The 24,077-nt window shown below is 40.0% G+C and overlaps 1 protein-coding gene and 1 long non-coding RNA gene across 3 annotated transcripts; one reads left to right on the forward strand and one right to left on the reverse strand.

Moving 5' to 3' along the window:
* Nucleotides 1–346: 346 nt before the first annotated feature.
* On the forward strand, nucleotides 347–11,504 carry LOC122647607. 2 transcript variants are annotated; one of them, XM_043840963.1, is made up of 4 exons: nucleotides 347–1,031; nucleotides 6,494–6,934; nucleotides 10,311–10,641; nucleotides 11,239–11,504. In XM_043840963.1, the coding sequence occupies exons 1-4, from the start codon at nucleotides 422–424 to the stop codon at nucleotides 11,252–11,254; spliced, it is 1,398 nt and encodes a 465-aa protein (XP_043696898.1). In that variant the 5' UTR covers nucleotides 347–421; the 3' UTR covers nucleotides 11,255–11,504. The 2 variants fall into 2 exon arrangements, with proteins under 2 accessions (XP_043696898.1, XP_043696897.1); XM_043840962.1 differs by having other exon boundaries at nucleotides 10,311–10,688; nucleotides 11,239–11,310.
* Nucleotides 10,631–22,322, reverse strand: LOC122647608. The gene is made up of 3 exons (XR_006330936.1): nucleotides 22,310–22,322; nucleotides 15,762–15,768; nucleotides 10,631–10,769 (listed from the first exon to the last, which is right to left on the reverse strand). It is a non-coding gene; the product is annotated as an uncharacterized LOC122647608 (long non-coding RNA).
* Nucleotides 22,323–24,077: the final 1,755 nt, after the last annotated feature.

A 24,077-nucleotide genomic window follows, 5' to 3' on the forward strand; every position in this document is an offset into this window, starting at 1 on the left:
GGAATTTTGGTTTCGGTCAAAATATTTCGGTTTTGAGTCTCGTTTTGATCAGATTCGAAACCGAAACTTGGAACCTTGTCATTAACACGGTTTAAGATAGTGGCTGGATGTCTTCTAGACATACTACATCCTTCCTGTATTCCAGGCACATACTTAATGGAACCCACTCTTCTTTTCCTGGTATAGATCACTTGGTAAATTATTAATGATGGGTTCTGGCTTGACCTTTCAACAGGAACTAGAGGGCCAGATATGAATCATCTGTAGCAATGGATTGATTTAACATGTTATCAGAAATTTCTAACGTTAGCTTTTGTTGACCAAGTACCAGTGGTTTATTTGAAGCTAATAATTCTTTACATCCTTGCAGCTTGAATAGTTTATATCACCTGTTCGTACTTTTAAGCACCTGGGATCTTGAATGGCTGCCATGGCCACTTGCCTGCCATCTCTTGGTCGTGTGAAGCTTGCTGATTTGATAGCCTCTGAAGGACTTCCTTCTGATTCCTACAAAATATCTGTATCAACTTTGTCACAGTCACTAGCTCAGTATTCTGCTGCCATTATTCAGCTACCTGGGGGTGAAGGTGCTCTCTTAAGATCTGGGCTGGAATCAGCTCGCCTCTACTTCCACCAGAGAACATCATATCCGGCTGCTGATATAGTTCATGCCAATGACTCTCGTGAATGGTGCAAGACCTCTGGGTATTATGCGGACCCTCAACTATGGCAAGAAACATATGATTACAGGCCAGGCCTGACTCCTACGGAGCTTAATAACACTATGGAATTTCCTCCTGCTGGTTTGCCTGATATATATGCAGTACTTGGAAAAGCAGCTAGAGGTATCTTGGATGCCATCAGCTTCTCCTTAAACTTGCGTAGCTCTCTATTTACGGAAATACTTGATAATGTCCCCCTTAGAAATCGGGAAATGTCTTCTTCAGTCCTGTCTGTTTGCTGTCACTCAAGACCATCGTTTCAAGGAGCTCAACATCATACTTTGACAACCCAAGAGGATGGCCAATTGGTTATTGTTGAATAATGTAAACCAGAATACCGTGGGGGTATTCTGGTCCTTTGGGTGCTTTAGTATTATGTTTTATAGTTGTTTATGTACTGCCTAGCTGTATTGGCTAGGCAGGGGTATTTTGGTAATGTAATTTCATATTCCAGAATTATAAATAAAGGTGCCTGGGTGATCACAATAGATCATTCAAGTTTTCTCAGTTCTGTTTTTTAGTATTCTAGTTTTGAACATGGTATCAAAGCTAGGGTTCTAAGACCTGCTCGATTGTTCAAAAACAACCCTTTTCTCTCTCCCCCTTCTCTCCCTTCTCCCTTCTCTCTTCTCTTCCTTTGATCCATTCAACCCTTTTTAGGGCAGCACCCATGAGGTGATCCATCTATGGTTCGAGTGCTGCCCTCCATCTCACTTCAATTTTAAAACCTAATTCAGATCGATAGCTGCTGCCATTATCTCTCTCTGCGATTCAAGATTGCTTCAGTTTTTTTGGAGATCGATCTCATAACAGTTGGGAGATCAATTGGTTTCTTTGGAGCATCAATGCAGGCCTACGACAGCATCTATCCTCTCTGATTTCACATTGATTGAAGACCCCACAGCTGCAGCCTCTTTCCTCTTCTTATCGATCTCAACCTGTCAGGGTTTTGCAAAACCCTGACACTTTATCGATTTGGTTCTTCTAGGCTGCTGTTTGGGAAGATTTTTTGAGGAATTATTACCTGGCTATATTGCTGCACTCGACAATTGTTTCAGCCTTAAATTCCTGCTGTTTTTGAAGATCGAATTCTGTCCAATTTCAGATCGACTCATCGCAGAATTTTTGAAATTCAGTTTTTTTCAAAAACTCGAATTTTACCTTGCTGCATTATGGGTGACTCGGAGATTACATCAGCTGCATCTGGAGGAGATCGGACCAGGACTGATTTCTTGCCCTATCTTGCTGCCATAAAACTAGATGGTACCAATTATCCGATTTGGGCCAGATCCTTATCCCTCACCGTGGCGGCAAGGGACTCACCGCCTTACTGGTATCACCAAACAGCCCATCGAAGAAGGGGCTGCCCGCACTAAATGGGCAGCTAATGATGCGATGGTGATGTCTTTTGTTCTGAATTCTATGACCACTGACATTTCTAGTCAGTACCTTCTCCTTGACACTGCGACTCAGATATGGACTGCTGTCAAGGGTACTTATGGTCGTTCAGGGGGTGGTGCTCAGGTTTATGAGATCCGAAAGACTCTTCAACACACTACCCAGAAAGAGATGACAGTCACCAAGTACTATGCTGCCCTCAAGTGCTTATGGCAGCAACTGGATCACTATGCTCGATTCCTGCCTACTACTGCTGCAGATATTACAGCCTACCACACTTATGTGGATCAGTTTCGAGTCTATGACTTCCTGGCTGGACTTAATGATGATTATGACCCTATTCGGGTGCAGGTTCTTGGTCGGGTTCCTTTTCCCACTTTGGAGGAAACTTTTTCATATGTTCACAGTGAAGAGACAAGGAGGGCTGCTATGATGATTACTCCTAAGGTTGACGATCAGCTTTACAAACCTCTGGTTCCATCACTCATCGACACTTCTGCGATAATGTTGCTGCTCATCGCCGCTAGTAAAGAGCCTGTGAAGTGTGATCATTGCCACAAACCATATCACACTAAGGCTCAGTGTTGGAAACTTCATGGGAAGCCTGCTGATTTTGAGAGCAAACGTGGTCGTGCTAAATCTAAAAACAAGGCCAATCACACTGAAAGTGTAGCTTCAGCTCCCACTACTGACATTGGTTTCTCCCAGGAAGAACTTCAAGCTCTCCGGCGTCTGTTAAACACATCTGCTGCCCCCACTCACATCTCTTGCCAATTCGAGGTTCCTTCTTTGCCCATACAGGTATTTCCTTTCTTGGTCATTGTGCATCCGTGGTCTCCGCTCCTTGGATCATAGACTCGGAGCTATCGACCACATGACGAGTTCCTCCAGTCTTTTTAATACCTACTTCCCTGCCTCTGGTAAAGACAAAGTAAAAATTGCTGATGGGTCCCTCTCCTCCATATCTGGGAAGGGCTCCATTGGTTGTTCTCCTTCATTGACTTTATCTTCTGTGTTACATATTCCCAAGTTTACTACTAACCTTCTCTCCATTAGTAGTATCACTAAATCTTTAAACTGCAAAGTGACATTCTTTCCTACTCATTGTGTTTTTCAGGAACTGGACTCGGGGAAGACGATTGGATCGGGTAAAGTGCATGGCGGATTGTACCTGCTTGATGGAGATTCTGCATCTACACCGGCTTTACCTTCTAGACTTTGTTCACCAGCATCTTTTTCCTCTGAATTACACTTATGGCACTCTAGACTAGGACATCCACCTTTAGGAACCTTATCTACTTTATTTCCCGCATTCGGCAAAACTTATTATAAAGAAGATTTTTTTTGTGAGCCTTGTGTCTTGGCCAAACAGACACGTTCCAACTATCCTATTTCTAATAAAAGGTCATCTTCTTTATTTCATGTTGTTCATTCTGATGTGTGGGGTCCTAGTAGAAAAGTTGCCCTTTCGGGTCATCGGTGGTATGTCACCTTTATTGATTGCTATTCTAGGTTTACTTGGGTTTATCTGATGCACAACAAAAGTGAGGTTTTCTCATGTTTTCAGCACTTTCACCAGCTGGTTCAAACTCAATTTCATATCACTATTCAAATTTTACGGAGTGATAATGGGCGAGAGTATATGGAAGGTCAGCCAAAATACCTGGCTGCCCATGGGATCCTCCACCTGCACAGTGTTGATACTCCAGCCCAAAATGGTGTGGCTGAGAGGAAGAACCGCCACCTCTTAGAGGTCGCTCGTGCCCTTTTGTTTGCCCGGAATGTCCCCTCAGTTCATTGCGGGGATGCTGTTCTTACTGCCGCCTATTTAATTAATAGGCTGCCCAGTCGGGTCCTTCACTCTAGACCCCCTGTTGAGCTACTACTTGGCTCTTCCTCCTTTATTGTTCCCCCTAAGGTGTTTGGCTGCGTGTGCTATGCTCGGGATACCAGGTCCCCGGGCAAGCTTGAACCCCGTAGTCTTCGGTGCATTTTCTTGGGGTACTCTGCTACTCAGAAGGGGTATAAATGCTATCACCCTCCATCCCGCCGGACTTTTGTCAGCATGGATGTTATGTTTCATGAGCGTCTCTCCTACTATGTGTCCCCACCTCTTCAGGGGGAGAGTGTTAGCGAAGATGTGTTGACTGTTGAGCATCCTCCTCCACCCCAGTCTGTCTATAATGAGTCTGTTCAGCCTACTTCTGGTCCTCCCCCCGAGTCAGGGGGAGAAGTTCTTGTTCAGGGGGAGCAGACCACTCCAGTCCAGACTGAGGTTCCTGTTCAGGGGGAGCAGACCCCTCAAGCCCAAACTCCTGTCCAGAGAACCATTAGTGAATTTCAGAGGAGGATTGATGTTAGCACTATGAAGACCTATGGAAGGAGACATAATCAGGTTCAATCCACTGTTGCTCCTGTACCCATCCAATTGCCGAACCTGGATCCAGAACCTGCCTCTCCACCTGGTAATGTTCCTTCTCCTGACTTGCCTATTGCCCTTCGCAAAGGTGTCAGGACTTGTACTCAGCATCCTATATCTCATGTTGTCTCTTATGACTCCCTTTCCCCATCATTTCGTGCTTTTGTTACTTCTCTTTCTTCTGTTCGTGTTCCTAATAATTGGCAGGAAGCTTTATCAGATGGAAAGTGGAAGGCAGCCATGATGGAAGAAATGGAAGCTTTGAAAAAAAATAACACATGGGAGCTTGTTATTCTTCCACCTGGGAAGAAAACCGTTGGATGTAAATGGGTGTTTGTGGTGAAACAGAAGGTGGATGGCACCGTGGATAGATATAAGGCACGGCTCGTTGCCAAGGGTTTTACTCAGACATATGGCATAGACTACCAAGAGACCTTTGCACCTGTTGCAAAGTTGAATACAGTTCGTGTGTTGTTATCTTGTGCAGTCAACCTTGGTTGGGAGTTGCAACAGCTAGATGTTAAAAATGCCTTCCTGAATGGAGCACTGGAGGAGGAGGTATACATGGACATTCCACCAGGGTTCTCTTGTGACAGTAATAGAGGAAAAGTGTGCAGGCTGAAGCGTGCACTGTATGGGCTGAAACAGTCACCCCGGGCTTGGTTTGGTCGATTCCACAAGGCCATGATTTCTGTGGGCTATAAGCAGAGTAATGCTGATCACATACTCTTCATCAAGAGGGTTGGTGAAAAACTCACTATTCTTATAGTCTACGTTGATGATATAGTGGTTACTGGCAATGATGGTGATGAGATCAGACAGTTGAAGACCTTCCTTGGCCAGGAATTTGAGATTAAAGATCTAGGCAAATTAAGATACTTTCTTGGGATTGAAGTGGCCAGATCTGCGAAAGGCATATTTCTCTCCCAAAGAAAGTATGTCCTAGACTTGTTGGCTGAAACCGGTTTGCTAGGCTGCCACCCTTCGGACACTCCTATGGATCCTACTGTTCGGCTCAAGGAAAATGGGGGTGAGCCTGTTGATAAAGGCCGGTACCAAAGACTTGTAGGGAAGCTGATTTACCTTTCACACACTCGTCCAGACATTGCTGTTGCTGTGAGTGCAGTGAGTCAATTTATGCATGATCCCTACACTTCTCATATGGAGGCTGTTCTTCGTATTCTACATTATTTGAAGTCAGCTCCTGGAAAGGGCATTCTTTTGTCCTCACATGGTCACCTACGGGTAGAGGCATACATCGATGCTGATTGGGCTGGTTCAGCAGATCGAAAGTCCATTTCTGGATATTGTTCTTTTGTAGGTAGAAATCTTGTTACTTGGCGTAGCAAGAAGCAGAATGTAGTTGCTTGTTCTAGTGCCGAAGCTGAATTCAGAGCTATGGCACAAGGTATTTGTGAGTTACTTTGGCTTAAAGGGCTGCTACAAGACTTGGGTCTACCTATTCGCCTTCCTATGATTTGCATCGCGATAACAAGGCTGCAATCAGTATAGCACACAACCCGGTGCAGCATGACCGTACCAAACATGTTGAGGTGGATAGGCATTTCATCAAGGAGAAATTAGAAGATGGGCAGATATGTATTCCCTTTGTGACTTCTTCGGATCAGCTTGCTGATATCTTCACCAAGGGTCTGCCTGGAAACTTATTTCACCCTAATCTAGTCAAGTTGGGCATGATCGACATATTTGCTCCAACTTGAGGGGGAGTGTTGAATAATGTAAACCAGAATACCGTGGGGGTATTCTGGTCCTTTGGGTGCTTTAGTATTATGTTTTATAGTTGTTTATGTACTGCCTAGCTGTATTGGCTAGGCAGGGGTATTTTGGTCATATAATTTCATATTCCAGAATTATAAATAAAGGTGCCTGGGTGATCACAATAGATCATTCAAGTTTTCTCAGTTCTGTTTTTTAGTATTCTCGTTTTGAACAGTTATGTTTCCTGACCATGAGCATCAAGTTGATAAGAGCTTGTTAACTATAGTTAAGTTAGAAAGAGCAGGTTTACACATCAGGGACTTTAATGGACGTTGGATACTTGTGGATGGGGATCTTGGACCCCATGAAGCAGTTGTCTACCCTGGGCTGGCTTTGTACCAGGCAACTGCTGGTTATGTTAGCCCTGCTCTGCACCGGACAGAGGTCGGTAATTTACAAAGTAACATGTATGGACGGTTTTCCCTGACTTTCAAGCTCATGCCTAAATCCATGACAAGTCTCAGCTGTTCTGAAATGAGAGCAGCTGGCCATGGGGTTGAAGCTCAGTTTCAGCTTCCTATACCAGTTGATGACTTCATGCAGAGGTCCCACCCAACAGATCAACTCTTTACCAGGCAAAGTTTCTCAAGTTATAATTTTCCACCAACTCAAGATGGTAGGTCAGCATCCTTGTTATTTTATGCATTTACACGCTATATTTTGTTTCAAATTTTATATTTTTTGGTAAACTTTTGTTTCTAACTTTGAAATGATGCATAGTATCTCCCTTTGGGTTAATAATACCCAATTATTTAGACTTAATTGATGGTGTGATCTGAATCATCTAGTCCCAGTTGATTTTTGCTGAAGTTTTTCTTGACACCCTGTCACTTCCTAACTATGCTTTTAATAAACTTAACCTTTAAATTGTTGACAATTGGATGAGCTTTCTCCCAGGGTCGAGGACTTTTCTTGATTGGCTAGACAACCAATTAGATCCTATTCTTGGCTGACCTAGACTTTGGATAGGGTAAGGTCTACGCTCCCTACATGTCGTAAATACGTATTACAAGATACTTACATATCTATGTTTGGTTTTGGATAGCAGCACTCCACTCAGTTTGTACATCACAATATCAATCACATAATAACTAAATATTTTACACACACATCAATTCTCATAGGTATATATATTTATCTATCATTGGATACTTACACTAATAAGGAAATCAATTTACATGTGTTTTCCTAAAATCACCAAACAGAAGTTGTATTCCCTTAGTCTTATGGAATTTGTGTTTGTTTATTTAATTAGTTTAATTATTTATTTTATTATTATTATTTTTTTAATAATTTCATAAAACATTAATAAAAAAATTTATTTCTATGTTTAACAGGGTTATTATAGGTGAAATCCCAGTTCCCTTGTGTTAAAGCTTCAAAATCAGCAAAAATGCATTCACTGGGCGATGTCTCTGGGCGTTGGATGCATCGCCCAGAGAATCGGGGCGTAGGTATATGACTTCGAGAGGGGCCCATTTCACTTCTAACTTTTTCTAAACTCCTCTAAACACCTAGAGAAGCACTTTGGAGGGTAGTGTGACTATTTCCACACCAATTCCTCACATTTCCTTGGGTTTCCCGCGAATCTTCGTAAGCTTAGGTAAGATTTCTTGGCTACATTCACCTATTAGGTTTCTTGTTGTTCTTCCTTGCTTTAGCTAGGGTTTTTTCTTTTTTGTTAGATTTCCTTGCCCTAACTACTTCTTTCCCTTTTCTTTTTGCAGCAAAAGGTCTACTAGTCACCGTACGGCTAGGAAATCGGTAGCCCGGAAGAGACTACGGGCTGAGAGTGATCATTCATCATCATCATCATCTACAGTGCCTCCCACTTCACCTAGGGACGATTCATCTTCGGAGGAGCCCGAGTTTGACCAATTCCTCTTCTCTAGGTATGAGCATTTTAAGGATTGGGAGAAGTTTGAGTCCCTAAAGATAGTCAATGGCCGGGTAGTACGGGTGGATGACTTCCATCAGTACAATCTATTTACTAGGTTCAACACCTTAGGTTGGGCCTCTATGTTGACTCCTACTGAACCTTGTTATCCTAACTTGGTTCGGTATTTCTACTGCAACTTGGTGCCATCTGGGGCACAAGAGTTTGGACTGGTAAGTAGAGTGAAGGGAGTGGATATTAGGTTGACCACTGCCCAGGCAACTTGGATGATAAAATTTTGCCATCAGTTAATTGCTAATTTGATAGGAACTAGCTAAAGGCCTCTGTGATGCACAGGAAGCTTAGAGAACAAACTGTTATGGAATGCAACAACCACATAGCCTTATCCCAATTAAATGGGGTCAGCCTCATGGATCTTCACTCTCCAATCAGTTCTATTCAATGACATACCTGGTACAAGGCCTAAACTATGCATGTCTTTCCTCACCACTTCTCCGATGGTTAATTAAGGCCTGCCCTTGGCTCTTTTAGTACCTTTTATCTGAATCAGATCACTCCTTTGAACTGGAGCATCCCAAGGCCTTCGTTGAACATGGCCGTGCCACCTCAAACGACTCTCTCGTAGTTTATCATGAATCGGAGCTACTCCCAACTCAACTCTAATATGATCATTTCTTACTTTATCTTTCCTAGTCTTGCCACACATCCATCTCAACATCCGCATCTCCACTACACTTAGTTTATCTATATGCAGCCAGCTTCTTTACTGCCACTGCACCGTACATCATGATAAAGGAAAATTTGAAAGGAAAAAAGAAGAAAATCAGGGCAAATATATAAATAAGATAGTTAATTATAAGCTGTTGCTATTAAATTTTGTCACATACACAGACAAAAGAAATAAGATTATAAGATAATTGTATTTTATGTTCCAGTTTTCAGTTATGACAGTGAACAAAGAACTAATTTCAACTATTACATTGTTGAATAATGAACCTGAACTGAATTTTTGTCTCGTATATATTTTATGTGCATTCTTATTATTTTCTAAAATTGTAGAAAATGAAACTACATTATACAAGAAAAGTGAAGAGGAAAAATCAAATGTAACTCTTAAAAAAAATATTTAATATTTAGTGATAATGAACTAAGATCCTAATACTAATTAACCACAACAAGATCTTAAGAACAGTAAATCATATGAAAGTACCATGATTCAAGTAGAAGTATTGTTTGCCAAAAAAAAAAGAGTAGAAGTATCAAAATAAGATGAGAATGAAAATAGAAGAAGAAGAAGAAGAAGATATGGATGGGAAGGGGAATAGGGATCGATTAGAAAGTACAAATGAAACAGGAAAAAAAAGAAGTTGAGAGACTGGTCAAAGAGAAATTAAGGAAGCTGAGAGGCATTAATCAAGATGGAAGAAAGGTGGTGGCCAATTGATATATATATATATATACAGAGACAGTTGAGAGAGAGGGAGAGAGAGAGAGAGTTGAAATTCCATTTTGAGTTTCTAGTCTATCCAACAGTTGGGTTGACCTTATCAGCCTTCAATGTGGCTCAAAGAAGGCTGCTGGACAAAAAAGGCATTTCTCATCCACTGGATAAGGAGTGCTAAAATATTAAAACCAAAAGACATCTGGATTGGGCACGAGAAGCCTTAAGAGCGACCCAACTCCCATATCTGTTATTTATGCAATGAAACGATATATCCTTGTTCGACTTATTGATTGTACCTCATTATGATGACTAAACAAGGCATTCCCTAAATTGACCACCAAAGAGGACTTTGGAATAGCACTGCTAAATCTCTTAGTGACATGTATGAAGACATGTTATTTAGTCAAATTTTGTGCCTTCAATGCCATTTTTTGTTGTTATTCTTATTGTTATTGGAGGGGGGGGGGGAATTATTTCATTTGCATGCCTGATGAAAAAAATTACTGAGTCTTGTGGACATTGAAATCTAAATTTTGCTGTTCCTTCAGTTGGAACATCTTTCACTGGATCATTGTTCCTTTTATTTTTTATGAGTAGCTCTTAGGAGTCTTTTAACAAGAGGTTCTTGGATTTAATGAAATGCTGGTACAGGATCTTTTAAGCCCTTGTTAAAGAGGAGGAAGAATAACACAAGGTGCAAACCATTGCCACCTTCAAAGAGGTTGCGGCTTGAGGCACAGAGAGTCCTCAAGGAGCGAGTACAGGACATTGCAGACAAGAAGGGCATAAAATTGAGGTTCTGTAATTTAAAGGAATGTGAAGGTCACATACAATCTCTGGACAGCCCCTGTGGAAGTATACGGATGAAGATCGGGTGGCCACCAGGGGTGCCCTTTGTTCATCCCCATGATCTGCCCAACAAGGCAAAGCTTGGTTTCCTTGAAGCATACGAACCTGGGTGGACAGCCTCGCAAGATATGGAGTTAAGTCTAATTGAACCTGGACAGGCCATGCACCCCTCAGCTAACTGTAACTATCTTGTGCAAGTTTCTCTAACCAAATAGCATGCATTTGTGCATTATAAACTTCTGTCCTATGCATGTTTCCACCCTCTCACACACACACCATGTGGATTTATATCCCAGTACGCATGGTTATTGTGTTGGTGTTGGACACAGATATAGGCCTCATTTGCTGAGATCAACTAAGTTTTCTATTTTTTTTGAGATAGGAGGTAAGATTAGCCCCCGAGATTGTTGAAATATGGTCTGACAATGATCTGGCCATCTGTTTGACTCTCAAAAAAGTTGCGGGATGGGTGTCCATCATTGACACCAAAGTCCTGCCCTTTCAAATGATAGATTATATACTTGTTATTTGACCCAAGTTAGATTCTTAATGGACATGCTTTTGAAGATATAGCTGTTCTCGTGGTTGAAAGGTGCACCACACCTTTACTGACCCATTTACGTAGTTTGGGGAATCAACACAACCTGATTGTTGATTGATTAACACTGACAGTCTTCCAGCATTATTTTCTTTTGGCTACTAATGAATGCACTTACTGTCGGTGTTACAGGAATCAATCTCCGTAACTTTTGATATTTGGTCAACCTCGATCATCTTTTAGCTTCACAAACTTTGCCGGATGCTTCATTTCTTCGTCCTGAAGGCCCAAATGTAGACTGGTCCCTTGGTGCAAAGCCCTGCATGGAACCTTAAAATTGGATTATCTGCAACCAAGTATCGGGCCATTTGTACATGATTGGACATAGGTAGTTTGCTGGGAACACTTGCTGGCATTCTTTCGTAGCCGTAATATGTGATTCGGTATATTTCCGCTTCCTCTTCCTCTTCTGCATCAACGTCATTTCTGCATCATACCTGCTGGGTACAATTATTGCGAGGTCACTGGTTGAGCTAAAAAAAAAGGTAGGGTTTGAAGTTAGGGGTGTCAATAAAGCCCGGCTGGCCCGAACCCGCCCGAACCCGCCCTGAGCCCGGCCCGGACCCGACCCTAATTTTTCAACCCTGAGGGCGGGTTTGGGTTTAGTTATAGCCTGGCCCTGGCAGGGTCGGGTCGGGTCAGGGTTTAGATCCCCGGCTTAGTCCGGCCCGGCCCAGCCCGACCCTGTATTTTAATTATAAGTATATATATATATAGATATTTATATTATAATAACACTCAAAAATGGACAATAAAAAAAAAAACACCTCAAAACACTCAAAACCCTAAATCGATTCACATTTCACAAATGCTCAACCCCTTCTCTTTAACTTCATCCGCCGTTTGCTTCAAATCTTCTCCAAACCCCATCTCTTTCCCTTCATGCTCTGTTTGCTACAATTCTTCTCCAAACACGATTCTCATAAGCTCGTTCCCTTCTCGAACAAGAGAACCCTAAAGGCCGAAACCCCATCTCTTTCCCTTCATCTTCTATTTGCTGCAAATCTTTTCCAAATCCAAATGAAAATGAGAGTCGAACCCTAAACAGCCTAAACCCCTTCTCTTTCCCTTCGGCCTTCCCACTTTGCGATTTCTGCAAATTATCCCCACATCGAAAAACAAAAGGAAAGAATCGTTGAACTTGAAGGAGCTTTGAAGTTTGAAGTCTGAACTCGTTGAACATCTGCAGCTTTGAAGGCGGTTTATAGAACCCCCTTGCGGTATCTGTCTCCTTTCCTATCTATTCTTATACCTATATTGCTAACAGAGAATCAGGTCAGATCAATTCAACTCAACTACCCTGCGGCTATACTGTTCTTTCAATTTTCAGATTTGTTTAGCTTATCTGTTTCTGCTATTTAGAGTTAAACTCATTTCTTCAATAGTCTCTAATTTTTTTCTCTCTAAAGTTATTTTTTTCTCTCTGAATCTTCTAATCAATTTTCAACACTTTTCTTAGACTCAAGTTCTATTGCATTTGATAAGACCTGCTCTTATCTCTTAATTTGCATATCAACAGCTTCTATATTTTGTGATTCCATTTTGAGTCTCTATAAATTTCTTTTTCTATTGGTCAATTAATTCAATTTTGTACAGTAGGATTTCTCAGAAAACTACTGTTTTGTTATCAAAATTTTATCCTACTCTGCAAACCCATTGATTGAAGTTTCATACCATTTTGATTTGATTTGGTTTGCTGAATTTATTAAATTATCTGAGTTTCTGATTCTTTTCCATGTCTATTTTTTCTTCTATTCTTCTTTTCGGATTATTGTTGTTGGAACTTAGAAACCCATTACTTGATCTAGCTTCAAGTATTAATTTCATGGGATTAAAACACAAAAATCAAGGTCAGGGTCAGGGTCAATCAGGGCCAACCCGACCCTGACAGGGTCGGGTCAGGGTTGAGGGTTTCTTGGCCCTGCCAGGGTTGGGTCAGGGTCAGGGTTTAGGTTAAGGCCTCTAGGGTCAGGGTCAGGGTTTAGGCAGGCCCGGCCCAACCCGACCCATTGACACCCCTATTTGAAGTTTGTGTTACCTTTGTATGTCTTGTACAGTAAGTGTTGCACCCTGAGAAAGAATGTTTTGTTTCTGGATTCCAGCTTCAAAAAGAGAAAATATAGAGAAATATTAAGGTTCATGTAAGGTCTGATTGGTTGAGAGTTGTACAGTCTGAATTGTGTTTCCATCTCATCATGACATCCAGTGCAGGCTCGATGAAAAATGTTGCTCCTCTATAAGGCTTAGAAATCACAGTTGACAGAGAGAACAAAACAAAGTTGTACAAATATTTATTCCTAAGATTGAATTATTGAGCAAATCACCAATATGTATAATGGGTAGTAATGCCTTGCCTTTTCTTTACCGTCAAGTTTGGAAAATAGCTTTTTATTGTGAGGATTAGCAACGAATGGGGATTAGCAAAGAATGTGAGTGTTATTAAGAGGGTCGGCAGATGCATTCCTTCTTGGTGGAGCATTTTAGGTCGATTAGCTCTGTAATGTTATAAATTTATTTTAAACTGTTAGACCTCTTTTTGATCGTTTCATTTGTAAGGGTATTTATGTAATATTCCTTTATATGTTCTAATATAATCCTACTTGTATTAATGCCCAGGCTGTGAGGAGCAATCTAGTAATTAGCCCATCTGACCTAAACCCTAGTTTTCCTATATATACTAGCTGGAGGCAGCAGTCTGGGTATTCCAAACTAGATACTCAGGGTGTAATGCTTTAAGCAACCTTGTGCTTAAAACCCTAACCCTAACATCATTACCCCTCTTCAAGGGGTTTTTGTCTAGGGGAGACAAATCTTTGATAACGTTGCATTTAGGCAAATCTTTGATAACGTTGCATTTTTGTAATATGATTGGATTATACAAATAATAATTAAATAATATATCTTATATTATAATAGTATAAAGGGAAATTTATGAAACACCCCTTGAAAATGGGTCGAAACTAAGATCACCCCTTGACATTTGAAAATACTCAGATCACCCCCTGTATTTGAGCCCAATACTTCGATTACACCCTATCGTTAGTTAAGTGATGAAGTCAGCTAGTTAAATTTTTTGAAAACGCTAAACTATCTTTTGGTTAATGTGAAGTTACTTTTTACCCTTGGATCTAAAAACCTCAATTGTTTTTAAGTTTATAAGGATTGGAGTCCAATTGAGATTATCTCTACAGCTGAAAGAGCATTTCTTGAGTTCCAGTCAGTTATTACCTTTTCAAACCCTTCTCAAACCAATTCGGGTGCCATTTCAAGTAATGAAAATGATCGGTGGAATGCCCCACCATTGGGTTTTATAAAGGTGAATTGTGATGCTGCAAATCCTCAAGGATATACTGCTGGCGGACTGGGAATTATTTTTAGGGATCACAATGGGCGTCCTCTAAAGGCACTGATCTTATCCTCTGCAATTCAAGGAGAAGCTCTAGCCATTAGAGAAGCACTAATGCAAGCTCGTGAATTAGGAATCACAAATCTCCTTGTTGAATCAGACAACAAGGAGATTATTAGCTTTATTGAAGATCCAAATTGTGTTCCGCCGCTTGATGTTGCAGTTGTCGTTGAAGATGTTCGTGAGCTATGTTCTACTTTTGTATCTGTTTCTTTTCTTTTTGTTCCAAGGGCTATGAATGTAATTGCAGATGCCCTGGCAATGAAGGCCCTGTCTATCATGTGTATGACAGATTGGCCGATTACCACTCCGTGGCTTGATGACCTTTGTTTATCTGAAGCCACTGGTTGTACACATGATTCTCATCAATAAATCTTCATCGTACCAAAAAAAAAAAAAAGGATGAGGGGAATCAGAGGGGAATATTCTCTCTTCTTCCCCAAATCAACAGAAAGACAAATGAAACCCTTAGGGTTCTACCTCAAGGAAACGCCGTGAATGGCGACCAAAATACTGTGACGGCAGCCCAATAATCCCGGCGAAGGGTGGTGATATGCCGACGACCAATCATATGGTTTTAGACGCCGTGAATCTCCGACGATCTTTGCACCTCACAAAGATTCTTGAACTCCAACGAAGCTGGACCCAATCATCTCATACGCCGTGGACACTATCAGATCGAAGGAACCCATTTGTGCAAAGCCAAGATCAAAGAGATCTTCATGCCTTCACCAAGCTTCACCATGACCGAAGGAAAGACCTTCCAAAGGGGTGGAATAAGTCTTCATGCCTGATCAAAGAGATCTTCATGCCTGATTCATATTAATTTCAGAAATCAAATCTAAAAAAAAAAAAAAAAAAAAAAAAAAAAAAAAAAAACCCAAAACAAGGTACCGCTATCAATATGGGTGATTTACTTCAATCGATGGGATGCTCTGATTAGTCTCAAAGAGGGTATCAAGTGGGCATGCCTGAGGAGGCCAATAAAACCCTAAAAATTTCAAAGAAAGTTGATGGCCAGATTGAAAATACTAGGGGAAATCGATTCAGTCAACAACCATGTTCTCTCCAAAGGTGAAAGCAACGTAGTCGATGGCCTGCAAAAACTCCCATTTCTTCTTTCTTCCCCTTGATCGCACAAACCAAATTTTAGAAGCCCTTAAAATGATGAAGACAATCAGATGAGAAATCAAAAACCAACAGAACAAACTCCCAACCCAAGAATTGCAGAAATCGAAACCGGCAGAACCAAAACCCTAGAACCTTCTCGTTTTGGGTTTTCCATTTTAAATCTCAGGAATTAAATTTTGTGGATTTTTCTTTAAGTTCCCATCTCTCATGGCGGTGCCTTCTGTTGATTTTCTTCAGTAAATCAAATCTTAGTTTTAATAACCACAGAGCATTGGTGCGTGCAATTTTTTTAACGAAGAAGATTGGTATAAACTGTTTTTTGGTTGGGTGGTCAATGTCTCATACATGGTCCTCGTCCTGTATTTAAAGATAAAAGAACTCTGCAGATACCCAACTTGGGCCGCTGCGTCAGAATTCTAAATGCTTTCTTAGTCGATCAGAATCATATTGATCCTTCTTCAAACTTCCCTTTCAAGTTATGTCAAACCCCACCCAAAAGAAGAAAAACAAAAATGTCAACCCTCTTCTCTTTTCTCTTCGTTTTGTTTCAGGAGAAACAAAAAGGAAAGAGTTGCAGTCTTCGATTTCTTCTTCTGAAAAACAAAACAGATTTCTCTGCTTCATCGCCGTCGATTTTGCCATCGCGAACTGAAACCGTAAAAGGAAAGAGAAATGCACTAACCTGTTTCGCCAAATGTTCACGGAATCGGATCTCAATCTAAAACGAAGAAAGGAACTAAAAACCCCAAAATTTTCCAATGAGACTGCTGTGTCTTGGTTTTTTTGTTTATTTTCCTCTCCGGCCACTCTCCGGCGAACTTACAGGTGCGAGGAAGAGGATGAAATTAGGTTGAAGATGAAGGAAAGGGTAGTATTGTAAATTTAATTATAATGATTTAGTACAAGGGTAAAATAGTCTTTTTACATCAATAATTAACAGTGGAGTGAGTATTTTCAAATTTCAGGGGGTGATTTGAGTTTCGACCCATTTTCAGGGGGTGTTTTGTAAATTTCCCTAATATTAAATATTATAATTCCCATTAAAATACTATAAAAATGATTGAAACAAAGTATAATAAAGGGAAAAAAGGGAAATTTACGAAACACCCCCTGAAAATGGTTCGAAACTCGGATCACCCCTTGAAATTTGAAAATACTCAGATCATCCCCTGGAATAGAGCCCAATACTCAGATTCAACCCTACCGTTAATCAACTAATGAAGTCAGCTAGTTAAAATATTTGAAAATCCTAAACTACCCTTAGAAGAGTATAATTTCTATTTTACCCTTATATCTAAAAACCCAATATGTATTTTTTTTTTTTTCTTAATTAAAATAAGGAATCGGAGAGGGAATATCCCCTCTCCTTCTTCCCCAAATGACTTTGCAATTTAATCTCTGCAACTTATAGGGTTTCAAAATTGCAAGTAGAAACCTATAAATCGCGATTAACCGGAGTGGCCACTTGCTCTACAACTCCTGACGAAGGGATAAACTCACATGGCCACCAGTATGCCAGCGAAGGTTATCGGAAAAAAAACCCTTGCGAGTTAGCAGAATGGCCACCTACTCTCCATCTCCATCTCTATCAGAGACCACAGCGGCGGTGGCGGTGTTTCAAGTCTTATTAATCGCAGCACCTAGGCTACCTCTATTTGGTTTACAAATCCATCAACAAATAAAACCCTAAAATCAAAATATGGGTAAAAAAATCAAAATCAGTTAAATAATGATGAATTGCTAATCCACGGTTCTAAATCCTGATACGTGGCCCTTCACTTGTTTTTGGAGCTCCAAAACAGAATTAATATAACAAAATCAAACGATTTTTAACAATCCAAGCACATCCAGATCAAAGCTTTGACATAATAACCTACGCACAAGCTTGGTGAAAGAAACCTTTGGTTTACAATCCATCTGAAAAATTGGGGAAAGAAACATTTGGTTTACAAATCCATCTGAAAATTGGGGAAATAAAAATCCGGTTTACAAATCCATCTGAAAATTTTGGGAAAGAAACCTTCAGTTTACAAATCCATCTGAAAAATTAGGGAAAGAAACATCCGGTTTACAAATCCATCTAAAGATTTTAGAAATGAGAATCGAAGAATGGTCGTGACTTCGCCTGAGAAACCCACCTCCGGGAGTTACAAGAGAGAGATGGAGAGGGTAGAACATAACCATTGAAGATGTAGGTTGGTCGGAGATGGAGAAGGAGAAGATATGGCTCCGGTGCCGGTGCCGGAGAAGGTGAAACGCTTTAGTCCTTCATCCCACTTGATTTTTGGGTTAAAATTGTCTTTTCAATGTACAAGGTAAAATAATCCTTTTACACCAATAACTAACAGCAGACTAACACCGTTAGTGTAGAGGGGGTGATCTGAGTATTTTCAAATTTCAGGGGGTGATCCGAGTTTCGACCCATTTTCAAGGGGTGTTTCATAAATTTCCCTATAATAAATTAACAAAACGTATACTCTCAAAGCCATTGTCCATGATCGAAATTATGATTATGCCATTGTTCATTTATATCAATAAAATAATACAATATCATCTTTAATATAATAATAAATAATAGTAATGCACATTCACTATAATCCAAATATTATTAAAATATTCAAGAACCTTTAAAATTAGGGTAAATTACATATACCTCCCCTGTACTTTGGCCTAATTACACGTTCTTCCCCTTGGTTTTCCCACCTTACATTTTGACCCCTTATGGCTGACGGTGTTAGGGTGTTGTTAGTTAATGGTTTAAAAAGCCTATTTTACCCTTTACTAACAAATAAAAATTGCATTTCCAATTCTACCCTTTTCATCATCTCTAAAATCGACTAGGGTTTCATTTTCACCCACCTCCAACCTTATTCAGCGACAGCCACCTCCAAGCTTCTTCGGCAACAACAACCTTCAAGCAACTCCGGCGACAGTCACCTCCAAGCATCTCCATCTCCGACGAAGGTTAGTTGCTTCTTCTTTTTTCATTTCATCATCTCATAGTGTAATACCATATGCTCATTTAGCGAAATAGCTTTCAATCCCACCCCTATGTTCAAAAAATTAGAGCAAAATCATTTTCAAACGAATTAGGGTAGAATGTATGTAGGTTGTAATTCGAATTAGGGCAAAATCATGTTCAAACGAATTAGGGCTGAATGTATGTAGGTTGTAAACCAAATTAGGGTAGAATGTATGTAGATTGTAATACCATATGTTGATTTAGCAAAATAGACTTGGCTGATCCAGTTTATTTATAAATTGTGCTTTTATATCCATGTTAATTAAACTCAGTTTGGATCAGATTAGATTTTCTAATACCAACTAATCTAGTTTCTTGTTTGCAGAGCCAATGTCTACATCCAGTGTGAATGGCAGCAACCATCCTGGATTGAAGTTCAAAAACATGAAGTGTTATTGTGGGTTTAGAGCAGAAGTAAAGATATCTGAGTCTAAGCAGAATCCGGACAAACTTTATTGTGTTTGTGGAGCAAAGAATAAACAGGACAAGTGCAGGTTTTTCTCCTGGTGTGATCCATATAATGAAGAGATAATTAGTGATAGGATGGTGCTGAATGAAGAGATGCAAAGTGTACCAAACCCCAGTCCTCCAGATGTGGTGGAAGAGATGTCCAATTTGAAACTCAGATTAGGCAGATGGAGCTTAGACAAGTGCAGATGGAGGTTAGACTAGGTCAGGGGGAGCTTATTGGGCAAGTTTTATTTTGCTTTGTTGTTGTAGTTGTTTTAGCCTTTATTGTTAAAAAATTGTAAAAGATAAGTTGATAAAGTATTGTAATCAAGTACTATTTAGCAATGAAATGAACAACTTTTTTTAACTGTTGTGTTTGTTATGATTTGTTATAATCTTCAAAGTGGCAACATTTCCCATATTTTAGTAGGTAAAAGGGACTGATAATCTGTAAAGTTGTCCTAGTTCCAAATGGGCAGCATCTCCATTAAAACATGAGAAAAATTGACAACCTGTATGGACCTTGATCATATGTGAAGTTGTCCTAGTTCCAAATGGGCAACATCTCCACTAAAACACGACACAAATTTACAACCTATATGGACCTGATCATAAGTGAAGTGTCCTAGTTCCAAATGGACATCTCCCCTAAAATAGGACAAAATTTACAACCTGTATGCAAGGATAATATGTAAACATGTAATAAAAATCATATGGACAGCATCTCCTCTAAAACAGGACAAAATTTACAACTTGTAAGCAAGGATAATAGTAAACATCTAATAAAACCCATATGGGGATCCATAATAAGTCACATCAAATCAACCACACAACATTACATATGTTCCACATAATTCAACCATCCAACACTTAAACTTTCAAACATCCCTAAATTGTTCCAATCAACCTACTTCCACAAAGTACGAAAACTTCAAAACACATGACATTGTTTGAAGACCCATATACAACCTGGGTCAATATTACAAAACAAGTTCATAACACTCATAAAAGATCCAAAAAAATCCAAGTCTGCAGCCAACACCATCTGACATTTGCTTCCCTTTAAAGTTTCCAAGCTGCTCAGCTACTTTTTGTTGCTTGTTCCTTTTTGTTTTGCCCGTTTAACTGCCAATTGGGATCTAATCCTCTCTTGTGGAGTCTCAGCTGTAGTAGTAGTAGAAGCTTGTGATCTAGTTACAATCTGTGACATGCGCACCTCATCTTCTTCCTCATTTCTTTTCTTCTGTTTCATAAACATAAAACAAAAAAAAAGTTAGAATGAGCTTACAATGTAGTTACACTACATATAACAGATGTAAAAATTTGATGGAATTACCTTTCTAGGCCTTGAAGTATAAGAAGAAGATGCCCCCTTCTCCTTAACTGGAGCTCTCTCGCACCTCCTCTTGTTATGTCCAAGTTCTTTACACTTTTCACATCTCACAGTCCTACTTCTCTTTCTAAAATCTGCTGGAGCTCCCTCACCAGGTTCCCTCCTCCTGTTTTTATGAGGTCTACCTGGTAATCTCTTCAGTTTTGGAGGCTGCACAACACCTTGTGGACCTTCTTTACTCAAATCTTGTATATCTAGGAGGGGATGGATCATATTCGCATATGTCACCAAGTACTTCTGTTTACTGTAACATCCATCACAGTAATCTTCAACAATCTGTCTCTTGTATGAGATTGCTGCAGCTGCATGCTTACATGGCACCCCAGTACACTCCCATACTCTACATGTACAACTTCTCTTTTCCAAATCAACCACAAACTTTCTCACAAACTTTTCTGCAACTTCAAATTCATATGGAGAAGATGCATAGACATGACAATGTCTGGACTGTTCTTTAACAGTTGCTATTTTGTGCAACACCTTAGGGGTGATCATACTTTCATATGTGCAACCCTTTTGGTACCTATTGTATAACCTCTCTATCACCTTAATCCTGATGGAGTCAAGTAAACTCAATATTGGCTTGCTTCTTAAAGATCTAACCCAACTGTTAAAACTCTCAGTGACATTGCATTATGTAAACAATCCAAAAAAAGCCTCCAACTGGATTTGTTTTCAATTTCCACCACTCCAAATGCAAGTGGGAATATAGAGTTATTCCCATCAACTGCTACAGCTGATAACAACACCCCTCCAAATCTACCCTTAAGATGGCAGCCATCAAGTCCAACAAACTTTCTACAACCATTCACAAAACCATCTCTACATGCTTTGTAACATACAAAACATCTCTTGAAGACTGGATTAGTTGACATATCCACTGGTCTGTCCTCATATTGAAGTATGAACATGCTACCAGGATTTGTTTGCACAACCAACCTTGCATAGCTAGGTAACATTGCATAAGAATCTGCATGATTACCTTCATTCCATTCATGGGCAACCTTGCGTGCCCTCTATAGCTTCATGTATGAAACTTGAAGTCCAAATCTTTTTAGCAAAATAGCTGACATGGCTTCTCTTGACATTCCTGGGTCAGCCTTGAGCTCTTCACAGAGTTTCTCAGCAACCCACTTGTATGAAACATTGATTTCGTTTGAATCTCTGACACATGTATGTTGTGGGTTAAGAGTCTTTATCATATATGCCTTACCATCACCATCTGGAGAAGCATGAATTCTCCAAGTACAACCATTACCTGCACATCTTGCTGTGACTCTTGACTTTTCATTTTTCTGTTTTAAAAGCTGGAAACCCTCTTGAACCACATATTCATACAGTACTTTTCTGAAATGATTCACATCATCATACACCAAACCAACCTCTAAAGTTATTCTTTGTCTTTCATCAAAACCATCATCACCTTGAAGTTTGTATCCATGGGACTCATCAGGATCATAGTCAGACAACTCATCCTTCTCATCCATAACTGTATCCTCATTTGTCTGTCCTTCCACATCAAGCACATCAGCTTCTTCTTCATACTCACTATCACTTCCACTGTTATCACTCACATCAACTCTCTCATCCTCACTTTTATAGACCCATTCATCATCAGTACTGTCTTCATCAGTTGCATTTTCTATTGGTTCACATCCTCCATAACTCTTGCTAGTTGCCCTGGTTCTTGTACCAATGGGTGTCTCCCTACTGGTTGCAATGCCCAAGCTTCTAGTTTTTGCAATGGGTGAAGTGTTACCAGAAATGCCTTGGCTTGCAGATGCATCTGATCTGCTACTACTCTCTCTCTCTCTAGCAGAGGCATCAAAATTAGCCTTGGCTTTCTCACCAATTGATTTGCCACTGGATCTTGTAGTAGCAGTTGTTCCAGTAGCCTTTCCCATGGCTGAACTTCTAGTATCCCTTTCTCTTTCACCAGCATTAGCATTAGCATTAGAAGCAGCATGTGCAACAACTGTGCCAGTGCCAGTACCTAGAGATGTACATTTTGAATTACAACCCACACCACCTCTTCTAGGAGTGTGCTTTACCACTTTTTGCCGAGTAAAATGACCTACAACTGGAACATCTCTATCAATTACAGAATAAACCTCACTCTCTTCAACATTTTCTTCTCTGCTCACTTGAGTTTTTGTAGCCATTGATGTATAGTTCTCATTAACTTCTTCATTCACAACAAGACTATGGACATGAACATTCACCGAAGCGGACTTTTTACATAGTGAAAACATCTTGTACACTGTGTAATCATCATTCACTTCAATCACTTGTCTATTTGGGGTTACACAGTTAGTCTGGAAGTTCACTGAACGACCCACAGGGACTTCTTTAAGCACTATATTGTATATGTCACAGAGCATGTCCAGGTAGCCATACCTATCTGGATCAACCTTCTTCTGTGCCCATTTATCTTGCCAAGTAAATTCAATATTGCATATTACATTCATTACTAGGGCTGTGCATAAACAAAAAAATTCAACATTGATGATATGGGTCAACGGATATTTAAAAACTTGCTAAAAGAATTATCTAAATAAATAGCATCCAAGTGTAAAATTAAGAGACTAATAAACTTAAGGATTTCTGCTAAACAAAATATCAAATAAATCTGATGATAATTCTTGGATTTATAGCATGTAAAACTTGGGTCTATGCCTCAGCCTATTGCATAGTTATTCATATATATGTATGGATTTACAAACACAAGTTCTGGTTATATTACATCAACAAAAGTATAACGAAGGAATTAGGGCTATACCTCAAATCGATTGAGGGAGAGGAATTAGGGCAAGTGAGCTGTCGGTATGGTACACCTCAAATCGATTGAAGGAGAGGAATTAGGGCAAGGTTGTCGATGTATGGAAGAAGAGGAATTAACTTCCCATCTCATTCTCCAAACCAGCATTAGCCATAGCTACCTGTGTATGGAAGAAATTTTAGGTCATGTAGACAGAAGATTGAGTTTGAAAGCGAAAATGGTTGAAATCAAAAGAGGAAATTAGGGTTTCACACATACCTTCTCCGCGCCTTTCTTCTCTAGCCGCAGATCATCAAACGACTGGCAGATGGTTTGGTGTATCGTCGCTGGAGAGTTCACGGGTCAGAGGTTGAAGACGAAGTTTGGAATTGGAAGTGTCTTTTTCCCTTTCCCTTGTTATTTTCATCAAAAGGGTAAATGGGTCATCTCACAATGGCCAAGGGGTAATTTGGGTATTAAAAAAAATCTAACTACCCCATGTCAGCACATAACAAACAGATGCTAACGGCAGGGGAGGAATTAGTAATTTTTGGAAAACTATAGGGGGATCGAATGTAAGGTGAGAAAACCAAGGGAAGGAACGTGTAATTAGGCCAAAGTACAAGGGAGGTATATGTAATTTTCCCTTAAAATTATAATAGAATAATCATGACACGCATGCGGGGTGTTACATCCTTGGCATGTCGGTTGTCGATTGTGAGGACAATTGATTTCAGGGGTGGGGGAGAGAAATCAAACCTCAAGTCTTATTGACAAGGAATCGCTACCTAGATTAGGATCTAGAAATCGT

This window comes from Telopea speciosissima, unplaced genomic scaffold (assembly GCF_018873765.1).
Source record: "Telopea speciosissima isolate NSW1024214 ecotype Mountain lineage unplaced genomic scaffold, Tspe_v1 Tspe_v1.0086, whole genome shotgun sequence".
NCBI lineage: Eukaryota > Viridiplantae > Streptophyta > Magnoliopsida > Proteales > Proteaceae > Telopea > Telopea speciosissima.

Coding starts and splice junctions, on each gene's coding strand:
- LOC122647607 (XM_043840962.1), top strand. CDS start 422: ATGGCTGCCATGGCCACTTGCCTGCCATCTCTTGGTCGTGTGAAGCTT. Junction 1,032..6,493: donor CCAAGAGGATGGCCAATTGG/TTATTGTTGAAT, acceptor CGTTTTGAACAG/TTATGTTTCCTGACCATGAG. Junction 6,935..10,310: donor TTTTCCACCAACTCAAGATG/GTAGGTCAGCAT, acceptor ATGCTGGTACAG/GATCTTTTAAGCCCTTGTTA.